We start from the raw sequence: 14,232 nt of genomic DNA, 5'->3' as shown, positions 1-14,232 counted from the left end.
AAGTCCGCAAGTCATGAAGGGGCCATAGTTCCCTCATGCTGGGTCAGGAATTCTGGGAGTTGAAGTCCGCAAGTCATGAAGGGGCCATAGTTCCCCCATGCTGGCTGAGGAATTCTGGGAGTTGAAGTCCACAAGTCACCGCCCTGAGTCCCGTAAGGGAGATAGGGCGGTATATAAATTCAATAAATTCAATTCAATTCAATGAAGGGGCCATAGTTCCCTCATGCTGGCTCAGGAATTCTGGGAATTGAAATCCACAAGTCATGAGGGGGCCATAGTTCCCCCATGCTGGCTCAGGAATTCTGGGAGTTGAAGTCCACAAGTCATAAAAGAGCCAAGGTCGCCTACCCCTGAACTAGGGGCACAGCTAGTTTTAAGTAGGTGTGCCATTCCGGAATGGGACGGTTAGGCACGGACCCTTGGCCGTGCCTCCTTTGGCCCCAGCCATCCGCTTCAGCCCATTTACACTAATACAATCCTGGGTTGCATAAAGAGAGGCATAGAATCAAGATCACATCTTGATTCATCTATCCATCTATCATGTCTTTATCTCTATCTGTCTATCTATCTGTCTGTCTGTCTGTCTGTCTGTCTGTCTGTCTCTCTCTCTCTCTCTCTCTCTCTCTCTCTCTATCTATCTATCTATCTATCTATCTATCTATCTATCTATCTATCTATCTATCTATCTATCTATCTCTATCACACCTACATACACACAAAGACAGACCCCTCTCTGTTCTGATCTGCCCTCCCAAGCCAAAGGCACTGCAGGCCGTGTCTCCGGGCGAGACCCCTGGCAGCAAAGCAGTCGGAGTGAAGGAAGAGGGAAGAGGCGACCTGAGGACCAGGTTCTGAAGATTGGTCTTCTTGTCCCTTTCCATTGTCACGGCCAACTGCAGGGTGCGGAAGGTCCTCAGCATCAGCATTTCATCCATGGTGCCTTCCAGCACGTTGCTCGAGTATTGCCTACCGGGAGGAGACGGGAAGGGGTCAGCTCGATGGCCCAGCAGAAAGGGGGCTCAGAAGTGGGGGGGGGGTCCTTGGTGCTCTCTGAGCTGGGTGGGTTTCTTGGAGACGTTTCATCAACCAACTAGGTTACATCATCAGTGCTAGAAGGGAGGAGGAGGAGGAGGACTGTGGGGTCTTTGGTGCTCTCTGAGCTTGGTGTTTTTTTTGTAGACATTTCATGACCCAACTAGGTTACATCATCAGTGCTAGAAGGGAGGAGGAGGAGGAGGAGGAGGAGGAGGAGGAGGAAGACTATGGGGTCCTTGATGCTCTCTGAGCTTGGTGGGTTTTTTGCAGACCTTTCATGACCCAACTAGGTTACATCATCAGTGCTTAAAGGGAGGAGGAGGAGGAGGAGGAGACTGTGGTGTCCTTGGTGCTCTCTGAGCTTGGTGGTTTTCTTACAGACATTTCATCACCCAACTAGGTTACATCATCAGTGCTAGAAGTGAGGAGGAGGAGGAGGAGGAGGAGGAGGAGGAGGAAGACTATGGGGTCCTTGGTGCTCTCTGAGCTGGGTGGTTTTCTTGCAGGCGTTTCATGACCCAACAGGGTTACATCATCAGTGCTAGAAGGGAGGTGGAAGAGAAGGAGGAGGAGGAGGAGGAGAAGAAGAAGACTAGAAGACCTCCAAGGTCCCTTTCAGCTTCTATTCCATTCCATATTCCATATTCCATTCTCCACCTGGAGTCCTACCTGTCCGCCTGAACCTTCTGAAGGACATCTGTGGACAGAACGCTCTGCCTGGTGGCCATGGTGAAGAGATGGTTGGACCGCTTCAGGTCAGAGCTGGTGTCCAAGAGCTGCCACCGAATTTCCGCCACTTTGCCCAGCTCGACGGGAATCTTACCCAGGCTCTCGGCCCTCTTGTCCATGAGGTGCCTGTATTTCGCACTCAGCTCTTGCTGGCTGGTCAGGATGTCCTGCATGCCTCGTTCGTTGAGCTGAAGGAGAGGCAACGAAAGACGTGGGAAGGAGGCCTTCGAAATAGGCCAGAGCTGGTACCGCTCAATCTTGGCAAGTTGAAGAAGGATGGACTTCAACTCCCAGAATCCCCTAAGCCAGCACAACCGGCTGGGGGATTCTGGGAGTTGAAGTCGACCCCTCTTAAGGTGGCCCAGGTTGAGAAACACTGGAGAAATTGGGTGTGTGTGTGTGTCAGTTGTGGTCCTAAGCCAGGGGTCTCCAAACTCGGCTGCTTTAAGACTTGTGGACTTCAACTCCCAGAATTCCTCAGCCAGCATGGCTGGCTGAGGAATTCTGGGAATTGAAGTCCACAAGTCTTAAAGCAGCCAAGTTTGAAGATGCCTAGATTACCTGTACTCCAGAGGTTGAAAAATTGTCCTCCACCGCCACCTGCTGGACTTGGCCTGCTAGGAAAAAAAGTTCTGAAAAAAAGTCACTGAATAAGTCAATAAATGGCCGTAGGTTTGCAACGAGGTGAAGACTTAGAATTATCCAACCACAGCAGCCAACAGTGAAACCTACTAGAGGGTTGGCTAGATCAGTGAGAAGGAAATCCTGTTGATCACAGGATCTTCCGCTCCACCCTCTTCTCTGGCCTGCCTGGACCACATCCCGGCACACAAAGTTGGTAGGTGGTTGTGCCCCTTTTCCCAGCCACATGTCTTCTAGACCAGGGCTTTTCAACCAGTGGTACGGGTACCACCTGTGGTACATTGGCACCTGGCAGGTGGTACGCGACCATCCTAGAAAAGTAGCTGGGGAGGGGAATGAGCAGAACCGGTGGCAGCACTGCACAAGCCTGAGCGAGAGACGGCTGGAGCTGCAGGGCTGTCAGGGCTCAGTGGAAGCGCCAGGATCAGCGCCAGGATCCAGCTGGAGCTCAGCGCTGATCCTGACACTTCTGCTGAGCCCAGAAGAAGCGCCGATCAGCTGGAATGTTGCAGCCTCTCCAGGGTCTTGTGATTTACATTCAGATGCTTGGCAACTGATTCGTATTTATGACGGTCACAGTGTCCCAGGGTCATGTGAAGTGACCAAAACCTGCTGCAACCACCCAGCAGACGGGGGGGAATAAAAACCAAACAACCCCCACCCCACCCCCGCTGCCAATCCTCAACAGAAATGCTCACAACAATGAAAACCTCGGACAGGAGGAAGAGCGCCGCCAGGCAGGCAGGTAGGTGTCTTGCTCGGCTGTGCCTTGGGGGGCACTTTTTTCGAACAGTCACTAAGTGAACTGTTGTAAGTCGAGGACTAGCTGTACTTTATCACTTTTTTCCTTTTTTTTTTTTTGGTCATCAAGTTTTTGACACCTTGCTAGGCGACTGGTGGTACTCGGATAATCCCATATCCTAAAAGTGGTACAATGGGTGAATAGGTTGAAAAGCCCTGTACTACACCTTCCAGGTCAGTTCCTTCATCCTGAATAATGGAACATTTATCAGTCGCTCGTTCACAACCCGGCGCGGGCACTCACATCCTCCACGTCTTTCCTTCCCTCGTAGGAGACGGGCATGATGCAGCCGAGGATGGTCAGCTGGTCCGTGCAGTCTTCCAGGACAGCGGAAAGCCGAATGGCGTCCAGAGGGGGCAGTTTGGGGGTGCTGTTCTTGATCCAGTTCCATGATTCCCTGGCCCAAAGAAAGAGCAGGCTGGGCTTAAGAGCCAGGAATGACCGACCGGTGGCATTGCTTCCAAGGAGCTCTTTTATTGTCGTCGCGCCTATAGACAGAATCTTGCCAGAGGAAAGCAAGTCTCTGCATAACTATGAGGTGTACGCTGCGAATGGCTAGGGAGGGTCCGTCTACCTTCGCTCTCTCCCTGCCTACCGGAGATTCCAAGCTCGGCTCTCTCTTTGCCCGAAAGGAAGGAACCCCTCCCAGTGATCACACCAACCATCAGAAACTAGGAGTGTTTCAAGCATCAGCGCAGAGCGTACTTATAAACACTTTCACTGCAAAACCGAAACTCTGGATACTATCGATCTAGAAAGACAATCCCCCTCACTCAGGTTTTCTGTGGTTTTAAAGGCTCTTGGAATATTTAATTTTATTTTGTATGATTTTATTTTATTTTTTCTTTTCTTTTATATTATTTATTTTTTTATTTTATTTTTATTATTTTATTTCTTTTTTAAAACATTTATTTATTATTTTATTTTTATTATGTTCTTATTTTATTTTGTTTTGCTTTATTTTATTTTACTTTAATTTTATTATTTTACTTTTTATTTTTATTATTTTATTTTTTAATTTTATTTATTTTATTTATTTTTTATTTTATTTATTATTTTTATTACTTTATTTTATTTTATTTTTTATTATTTTATTTATTTTATCATTTATTTATTGTTTTTTATTTTTATTTTATTTCTTATTTTTATTTTATTTTTTATTTATTTTTTATTTTTTTATTATTTATTATTTATTATTTATTTTATTTATTTCTTATTTTGTTATTTCTTATTTTATTTATTTTTTATTATTTTATTTTTTATTTTATTTGTTATTTGTTATTTTATTTATTATTTATTATATTTTATATTTTATTATTTACTATTTATTTTTTATCATTTTATTTCTTATTTTTTATTATTTCTTATTTTATTTTATTTATTTGCCACCTATCTCGCCACGGGGTTACTAGTCTAGGTGGCTTACAACAGTGAAAAGGAAGAAATGAAAACAAAGGTAAACAAAATAGAGGTAAAATAATAGAACGACAGAATAAACAATGAAAAAGAAAACAATAAGAATACGTCAATATCACAGCAAAATTTTACAAAGAAGGATGGGGGCTCCTACAGCAAACGCTGGCCCCTTGTGCCCCCAAGTGCCATCTTTTCTGAGGCACAGCAGGAAAGCCTTTAAAAAAAAAAAAAGTTCCCAGCGCCTCCTACATCCCCGGGATCTCCTGGTGGTCTCCCATCCAAGGACAAGCCAGCTGTAATCCTTGGCTACCTTATTGAGATCAGCCAAAAGCTGCCCCTTGACCTTAAATGTATATATTGCACCGGCCGTGGCTCTTGATTTTATATGCTGCTTAGGGCAGTAGTAGTCACAAATCCACATCAAATTTCCCCCTCTATCCTGGGATCTCCTGGTGGTCTCCCATCCGAGGACCAACCCAGTCGGACCCTTTCTCGGCCAGCGAGGGGCTGCCACGTAGCTGGGGCGAAAAGGCCTTTCCCGACCTAGCGAGGAGCACCGGGGGACCCCGAAACCGCGAAACCGTTTCGGGGATTTGCGGGGAGACTCACACGGACTCCCTCCGCAGGAAAGAGGGGGTCGCCATGGTTACCAGAAAGCGTCCGAAGGGGCCCTAACCGAGATTAAGGCGGCTACATAAATTCCTGTAAATTGTAGGACGGCCTTTTAACAACTCCGAGGGCGCCAAATACCTCCCTGGGCCTGAGAGAGCAGGGGGCAAAAATGGCTTAAAAACAAACGACCGAATAACAAAGCGAGGCGAGCCCAAGAAACGTTCCCGGGCCGAAGGAATTCTGTCAGGCAAATCCGATAGCCGCCTCATGAAAAACGACCGGCGAGGAGGCGTGGGGGGGGCCTTCTCGAGTGCCTGTCCCGGCGTGCCTCGCGGCTCGCCCTCCTTTTCCTTTCTCGTCGCCGCCATTTTGGGTCGCCGCTGCGGAGGTGAGGGCTGCGTCGGCGGCCGGTCGGCGGGTGTTGGCAGGGAGGGGCGCGGGGAAGCACGGCGCGGGAGCGGGCGGAAGGGCCGGCCGGTGGGACCGGGCGGGTCTGGCGGCGGACACGGACAAGGATGGCTGGGATGCCGGCTGGATGCCGGCGGCACCCGGGCCTGCTCTGGAGACGCGAGATCCGCTCTAGGAGTGGGCGAGGACTCTCGTTGCTCTGCAGTCTGGGAAGGGAGGCCGGGATGCGGGGCTCTCCTCGGGCCTGGATTGGGGGGGGGGGACCGGGGGGGTCCCTTCCCTTTCCACGCAGCCTCGATCAGACGAGATTCCCCCCTCTGCTAATCCCCTGTCCTCAAAGATAGACTGCCTCTGGACTTGGAGGGTCCATTGTGGCTTTAAGAATAATAATAATAATAATAATAAAGTTGGAAAGGACCTTGGAGGTCATCTAGTCCAACCCCCTGCTCAGGCAGGAAACCCTATTCCCCACAATGATGATAATATAATCATTAGCTGTAACTTCGTGCTCGCCTGCTGGGCCAGGTTAAGAGGCCACGCAAAACACTAAAAAGCATCTCGTGGCGACTAGTTATGGCAGTCATTGCTGCCATATTATTATGGCAGTAGTTATTACTAACTTATTACTAACTGCCATAACTAGTACCCATGAGAACCTATTTAATAATACTAATAAAAGTTGGAAGGGACCTTGGAGGTCATCTAGTCCAACCCCCTGCTCAGGCAGGAAACTCTATACCATTTCGGACAAAGGGCTGTCCAGTCTCTTCTTAAAAACTTCCAGTGTTGGAGCAATCACCGCTTCTGGAGGCAGGTTGTTCCACTGATTAATTGTTCTCACTGTCAGGAAGTTTCTCCTTAGTTCTATATAATAATAATAATAATAATAATAATAATAATAATAATAATAATAATAATAATGATAATAAAAGTTGGAAGGGGCCTTGGAGGTCATCTAGTCCAATCCCCTGCTCAGGCAGGAAACCCTATCCCATTTCGGACAAATGGCTGTCCAGTCTCTTCTTAAAAGGTTCCAGTGTTGGAGCATTCACCACTTCTGGTGGCAGGTGGTTCCACTGGTTAATTGTTCTAACTGTCAGGAAGTTTCTCCTTAGTTCCAGGTTGCTTCTCTCCTTGATGAGTTTCCATCTGTTGCTTCTTCTGCCTTCTGGTGCCTTGGAGAATAGCTTGACTCCCTCTTCTTTGGGGCAGCCCCTGAGATACTGGAAGGCTGCTATCATGTCCCCCCTCGTCCTTCTCTTCGTTAAACTGCAATTTAATACCCAATTAAATTGTACCCAATTCCAGCAACCGTTCCTTATACGTTTGAGCCTCCAGTCCCCTGATCATCTTTGGTGCTCTTCTCTGCACTCTTTCCAGAGTCTCAACATCTTAAGTGTTTTCCGTGGGCTCTTACCTGGCACAGCAGGCGAGCACGAAGTTATAGCCGATAATTTGTATTTTAATAGTATTTTACTCTTCTTGTATATGTTCCTGGCGTTGTACAGAACGCCTGAGAAATCTATAGAAGATGTGACGTTTTCAGGCAAAGGATTGAAATATCTGTTGCTGTTTTTAATATCTACAATAGACTAGAGCTGGAAGGGACCTTGGGATCTTCAAACGTGGCCCTTTGATGACTTGTGGACTTCAACTCCCAGAATTCCTTAGCCAGGCACGCTGGCTGAGGAATTCTGGGAGTTGAAGTCCACAAGTCATCAAAGGGCCAAGTTTGAAAACCCCTGCCCTATACCATTTCAGACAAGGGACTTATATGCTATATATACAATGCCTAGGGCAGAGGTAGGCAACCTTGGCTCTTTTATGACTCGTGGACTTCAACTCCCAGAATTCCTGAGCCAGCAGGAATTCTGGGAGTTGAAGTCCATGAGTCATAAAAGAGCCAAGGTTGCCTACCTCTTCCCTAGGCATTGTATATAATACATAGGCGTTATGCAGAAGAATAACAACAGGTATTTAGGCAAAATACGAAAAAGTCATGAAAAGATTTAGGGTTAGGCTTTATGGAAAAGACGTACTGCGTATGAAAATGAAAGAAGATATGCAAAATAAAGTACAGGATTTTCTGACTGAAAATAAATGAGAGGGAAAAAAACAGTATTGACCAGTATACTTGTTGCAACAAGGAAGGTTAGAATGGCATTTTAGTGGGAATATTTTATACTTTACCAGTTTGCCTTTTGGTCCTGCATAGAATGCCTCGTGTGAAACGTTTCCTACTTTGACATCCCAATTTTGGCATTCTGTAGATTTCCTAGCCATTCTATGAAAGGCCTAAATTTCACACATTGAGGGTAATGCGTGCATATATTTGTTTTATTATTTTTTAATATTGCAAGCCACCCAAAGTCACCTTGGGGTGAGATGGGCGGCAAACACATTTAATAAATAAAATACAATAAGACCTCTGCCTGAAACTCTGGAAAGCTGTTGCTAATTAACATTTCACAGTGAAATATGCAGCACATAAATGCAATAAATAAAAAATAGACGATATTACAAACACCTATAAGAGACAGGCTGCCCAGTGCGTGTGAATTGTATACATCTGCACATCAGATTCTGACTTCACGCAAGCCAGTTCCACCTTTTATCTTGTCGGCTATTTTTTTTAAGTGTCAAAAAATGTGCACAGTAGAGTTTTGCAGGGCATGGAAGTCTATAATATGGTGTCGTCCTGCAACTTAATTTCTGTAGAGAAATGGGATGGACAATTGGTGGGGGGATATTGAGCAGTTGTTCTGGTTTTGGGGAAGGCTGTTAGAGGCCGGGAGAGGGGAGGGAAGTCATGGGTTCAGATTCAGCCCTTAAGGAGCGTGCAAAGAATGCATGGTAGAGTTACAGGTGTCTCGTTTCCCCTACTCGCATTTATTATAATAATAATTATAATAATAGTAGTAGTAATAATAATAATAATAATAATAATAATAATAAAGTTTGAAGGGACCATGGAGGTCATCGAGTCCAACCCCCTGCTCAGGCAGGAACCCTACACCATTTCAGACAAATGCTTGTCCAGTCTCTTCTTAAAAACCTCCAGTGTTGGAGCATTCACAGCTTCTGGAGGCAGGTGGTTCCACTGGTTAATTGTTCTCACTGTCAGGAAGTTTCTCCTTAGTTCTAGGTTGCTTCTCTCCTTGATCAGTTTCCATTTTTCTTGAGAAGGTGATGTCCATATTGATAGTAGGGGTGTGAATTCAGTGCATTTAGACCAGTGTGTCTCAGTTTTGCCAACTTGAAGACAGATGGACTTCAACTCCCAGAATTCTGGCTAGGGAATTCTGGGAATTGAAGTCCACCCGTCTTCAAGCTGGCGGAGCTTGAAAAAAACCCACTATTTTAAGCCTTGAATGATGCCTTTTCTAAAATGAAAGGAATAGAATAGAGATGGAAGGGATGTTGGAGGTCTTCTAGTCCAGCCCCCAGTTTAACCTATATTGTCACAGACAGGTGAATGCCCAATCTCTTGAAAATCTCCAGTGATGGAGCGCCCACGATTTCTGGTGGCAGCCTGTTCCACTGGTTAATTATCCTCAATGTCAGGAAGTTTCTCCTTATTTCCAGGTTGCTTCTCTCTTTGGACAGATGGAGCTCCTGAGCAAACCTGCAGTAGGGGAAGTGCGACACGTGGATTGTAATATTGCTCATGCCCAAACCAGGTTTATTAAGCTATGTTGATGTGTGTCTCTCTTAATAGCTTCCTGTTTCTCTTTTCTGCAGGCCTGCTGGAAACGGGACTTCTAAGGCGACGCCATGACAGGCAGGTAGGAGATTTCCCCAGAAGCGTGCGCCCTTCCTCTTGTTTTGCTCAGTCGGCTGCATCCTGCTTTATTACACGCCTGCCATCTAGTTACGTTGAGGTTACTTCATGGAGCCCCCTCACGAGATTACTCAGAAGCTTAAAAACTTGTTCACTGGTTAAATGTGGCCATTATGGCTAGGAGACCCTTTGTGCAACTTCATGTTGGGCCTTTCTCTGGACCATGAGGTCTTGTGCACAGTCACTCATGCCCTGATCAGTTGGATTGCTGCAGTGTGCTCTCCTTGGGGCTGCCCTGGAAGAGTATTCGGAAGCTACAACTGGTCCAGGAAGCGATGGCAGGAACATTGCTGGAGGCCCCTCAAGTGGCAAATGTAACACCCTGTTGGGTGACCTGCAAGGGTTGCTAATTTGCTCCTGGGTCCAATTCCAGGTGTTGGTTATCACATTGGCTCTTTTATGACTTGTGGATTTCAACTCCCAGAATTCCTGAGCCAGCCACGCTGAGGGGAAAGGGAGAGGTTTCCAAGCTGAGCCATGCTGGCTCAGGAATTCTGGGAGTTGAAGTCCACGAGTCATGAAGGGGCCATAGTTCCCCCATGATGGCTCAGGAATTCTGGGAGTTGAAGTCCACGAGTCATAAAAGAGCCAAGGTTGCCTACCCCTGGACTAGCCCACCCCATCACTCCCAACGGACGAGTCCTACTTCGGATCCCATCTGCCAAAGATTTCTGGCTGTTGGGGTCTAGGAGAAGAGCCTTTTCTGTCGTGGCCCCTGCCCTTTGGAATATTCTCCCACCAGAGGTGAGTTTGGCCCCCGACTTTCCGGAAGAGCCTTAAAACCTGGGCTCTGCTGTCTGGCTGGCTTGGGGTCCCAGTCGGGGTGCTTTACGCTGGGAGTGGCTGAAAGAGTAGAGAGTAGATCCTCCCCCGTTGCCTGCGTTCTGTTTAATCTTTCATCATTTTAATCACGTTTTTTATCGTTTTGTAAACCTTTCAGTTGCTAGAATAATGAGATGTGGTCTATGCATTTAATTAATAAAATAATAGGTTACACAGACCCTTAAACCAGGTCATCTAATGATCTAGTGCAGGGGTCTTCAAACTTGGCCCTTTTATGACGCGTGGACTTCAACTCCCAGAATTCCTCAGCCAGCGTGGGGGAACTATGGTCCCTTCATGACTTGCGGACTTCAATTCCCAGAATTCCTCAGCCAGCGTGGGGGAACTATGGGCCCTTCATGACTTGCGGACTTCAACTCCCAGAATTCCTCAGCCAGCGTGGGGGAACTATGGCCCCTTCATGACTTGCGGACTTCAACTCCCAGAATTCCTCAGCCAGCATGGGGGAACTATGGCTCCTTCATGACTTGCGGACTTCAACTCCCAGAATTCCTCAGCCAGCATGGGGGAACTATGGCCCCTTCATGACTTGCGGACTTCAACTCCCAGAATTCCTCAGCCNGTTTGAAAACCCCTGCCCTATACCATTTCAGACAAGGGACTTATATGCTATATATACAATGCCTAGGGCAGAGGTAGGCAACCTTGGCTCTTTTATGACTCGTGGACTTCAACTCCCAGAATTCCTGAGCCAGCAGCTGGCTCAGGAATTCTGGGAGTTGAAGTCCACGAGTCATAAAAGAGCCAAGGTTGCCTACCTCTGCCCTAGGCATTGTATATAATACATAGGCGTTATGCAGAAGAATAACAACAGGTATTTAGGCAAAATACGAAAAAGTCATGAAAAGATTTAGGGTTAGGCTTTATGGAAAAGACTACTGCGTATGAAAGTGAAACAAGATATGCAAAATAAAGTACAGGATTTTCTGACTGAAAATAAACGAGAGGGGAAAAAATCCAGTATTGACCAGTATACTTGTTGCAACAAGGAAGGTTAGAATGGCATTTTAGTGGGAATATTTTATACTTTACCAGTTTGCCTTTTGGTCCTGCATAGAATGCCTCGCATGAAACGTTTCCTACTTTGACATCCCAATTTTGGTATTCTGTAGATTTCCTAGGCATTCTATAAAAGGCCTAAATTTCACACATCGAGGGTAACGCGTGCATGCATTTGTTTTATTCTTTTTAACATTGTAAGCCACCCAAAGTCACCCCGGGGTGAGATGGGCGGCAAATACATTTAATAAATAAAATATAAGACGTCTGCCTGAAACTCTGGAAAGCTGTTGCTAATTAACATTTCACAGTGAAATATGCAGCACATAAATGCAATAAATAAAAAATAGGCGATATTACAAACACCTATAAGAGACAGGCTGCCCAGTGCGTGTGAATTGTATACATCTGCACATCAGATTCTGACTTCACGCAAGCCAGTTCCACCTTTTATCTTGTCGGCTATTTTTTTTTAAGTGTCAAAAAATGTGCACAGTAGAGTTTTGCAGGGCATGGAAGTCTATAATATGGTGTCGTCCTGCGACTTAATTTCTGTAGAGAAATGGGATGGACAATTGGTGGGGGGATATTTAGTTGTTGTTCTGGTTTTGGGGAAGGCTGTTAGAGGCCGGAATAGGGGAGGGAAGTCATGGGTTCAGATTCAGCCCTTAAGGAGTGTGCAAAGAATGCATTGGTGAGTTACAGGTGTCTCGTTTCCCCTACTCGCATTTACAATAATAATAATAATAATAATAATAATAATAATAATAATAATAAAGTTGGAAGGGACCATGGAGGTCATCGAGTCCAACCCCCTGCTCAGGCAGGAACCCTACACCATTTCAGACAAATGGCTGTCCAGTCTCTTCTTAAAAACTTCCAGTGTTGGAGCATTCACCGCTTCTGGAGGCAGGTAGTTCCACTGGTTAATTGTTCTCACTGTCAGGAAGTTTCTCCTTAGTTCTAAGTTGCTTCTCTCCTTGACCAGTTTCCATTTTTCTTGAGAAGGTGATGTCCATATTGATAGTAGGGGTGTGAATTCAGTGCATTTAGACCAGTGTGTCTCAGTTTTGCCAACTTGAAGACAGATGGACTTCAACTCCCAGAATTCTGGCTAGGGAATTCTGGGAATTGAAGTCCACCCGTCTTCAAGCTGGCGGAGCTTGAAAAAAACCCACTATTTTAAGCCTTGAATGATGCCTTTTCTAAAATGAAAGGAATAGAATAGAGATGGAAGGGACCTTGGAGGTCTTCTAGTCCAGCCCCGTTTAACCTATATTGTCACAGACAGGTGAATGCCCAATCCCTTAAATCTCCAGTGATGGAGCGCCCACGATTTCTGGTGGCAGCCTGTTCCACTGGTTAATTATCCTCAATGTCAGGAAGTTTCTCCTTAATTCCAGATTGCTTCTCTCTTTGGACAGATGGAGATCCTGAGCAAACCTGCAGTAGGGGAAGTGCGACACATGGATTGTAATATCGCTCGTGCCCAAACCAGGTTTATTAAGCTGTGTTGATGTGTGTCTCTCTTAATAGCTTTCCGGTTTCTCTTTTGTACAGGCCTGCTGGAAACGGGACTTCTAAGGCGACGCCATGACAGGCAGGTAGGAGATTTCCCCAGAAGCGTGCGCCCTTCCTCTTGTTTTGCTCAGTCGGCTGCATCCTGCTTTATTACACGCCTGCCACCTAGTTACGTTGAGGTTACTTCATGGAGCCCCCTCACGAGATTATTCAGAAGCTTAAAAACTTGCTCACTGGTTAAATTTGGCCATCGTGGCTAGGAGAGCCTTTGTGCAACTTCGTGTTGGGCCTTTCTCTGGACCATGAGGTCCTGTGCACAGTCACTCATGCCCTGATCAGATGGATTGCTGCAGTGCGCTCTCCTTGGGGCTGCCCTGGAAGAGTATTCGGAAGCTTACAACTGGAACAGGAAGCGATGGCAGGGACATTGCTGGAGGCCCCTCAAGTGGCAAATGTAACACCCTGTTGGGTGACCTGCAAGGGTTGCTAATTTGCTCCTGGGTCCAATTCAAGGTGTTGTTATCCCCTTTAAAGCCCTTTATGGCCTGGGTCCAGGGTATAACCCCAAGGGGACTGGCCCAGGGGTAGGCAACCTTGGCTCTTTTATGACTGGTGGACTTCAACTCCCAGAATTCCTGAGCCAGCCACGCTGAGGGGAAAGGGAGAGGTTTCCAAGCTGAGCCATGCTGGCTCAGGAATTCTGGGAGTTGAAGTCCACGAGTCATAAAAGAGCCAAGGTTGCCTACCCCTGGAGTAGCCCAGCCCATCACTCCCAACGGACAAGTCCTACTTCGGATCCCATCTGCCAAAGAATTCTGGCTGTTGGGGTCTAGAAGAAGAGCCTTTTCTGTCGTGGCCCCTGCCCTTTGGAATATTGTCCCACCAGAGGTGACTTTGGTCCCCAACTTCCCGGCTTTCTGGAAGAGCCTTAAAACCAGGCTCTGCCGTCTGGCTTGGGGTCCCAATCGGGGTGCTTTACGCTGGGAGTGGCTGAAAGAGTAGAGAGTAGATCCTCCCCCGTTGCCTGCATTCTATTTATTCTTTCATCATTTTAATCACGTTTTTTATCGTTTTGTAAACCTTTCAGTTGCTAGAATAATGAGATGTGGTCTATGCATTTAATTAATAAAGTAATAGGTTACACAGACCCTTAAACCCAGTCATCCAATGATCTAGTGCCGGGGTCTTTAAACCTGGCCCTTTTATGACTTGTGGACTTCAACTCCCAGAATTCCTGAGCCAGCGTGGGGGAACTATGGCCCTTCATGACTCATGGACTTCAACTCCCAGAATTCCTCAGCCAGCATGGGGGAACTATGGCCCTTCATGACTCATGGACTTCAACTCCCAGAATTCCTCAGCCAGCATGGGGGAACTATGGCCC

General features: G+C 46.5%; 2 protein-coding genes across 2 annotated transcripts in view; one reads left to right on the top strand and one right to left on the bottom strand.

The window, feature by feature from the left end:
- Positions 1 to 837: 837 nt before the first annotated feature.
- Positions 838 to 5,268, bottom strand: LOC107298398 (dynein regulatory complex protein 9; the record flags this gene model as incomplete). The annotated part of the gene is made up of 4 exons (XM_015827774.1): positions 5,234 to 5,268; positions 3,452 to 3,605; positions 1,705 to 1,952; positions 838 to 966 (listed from the first exon to the last, which is right to left on the bottom strand). Coding segments are annotated over exons 1-4 (566 nt in total), but the record flags the coding sequence as incomplete, so codon positions are not given.
- Positions 5,269 to 5,579: 311 nt separating this feature from the next.
- Positions 5,580 to 14,232, top strand: part of LOC107298395 (60S ribosomal protein L35a) — a gene marked incomplete in the record, with an annotated part of 11,969 nt that continues 3,316 nt past the window's right edge. The window contains 2 exon segments of the mRNA XM_015827770.1: positions 5,580 to 5,609; positions 12,888 to 12,931. Coding sequence (XP_015683256.1) covers positions 12,921 to 12,931 — 11 coding nt within the window.

This window comes from Protobothrops mucrosquamatus, unplaced genomic scaffold (assembly GCF_001527695.2).
Source record: "Protobothrops mucrosquamatus isolate PMUCROS unplaced genomic scaffold, P.Mucros_1.0 scaffold3940, whole genome shotgun sequence".
NCBI lineage: Eukaryota > Metazoa > Chordata > Lepidosauria > Squamata > Viperidae > Protobothrops > Protobothrops mucrosquamatus.
Note: the sequence above shows the minus strand (reverse complement) of the source record. Positions and strands in the feature narration are given on the sequence as shown.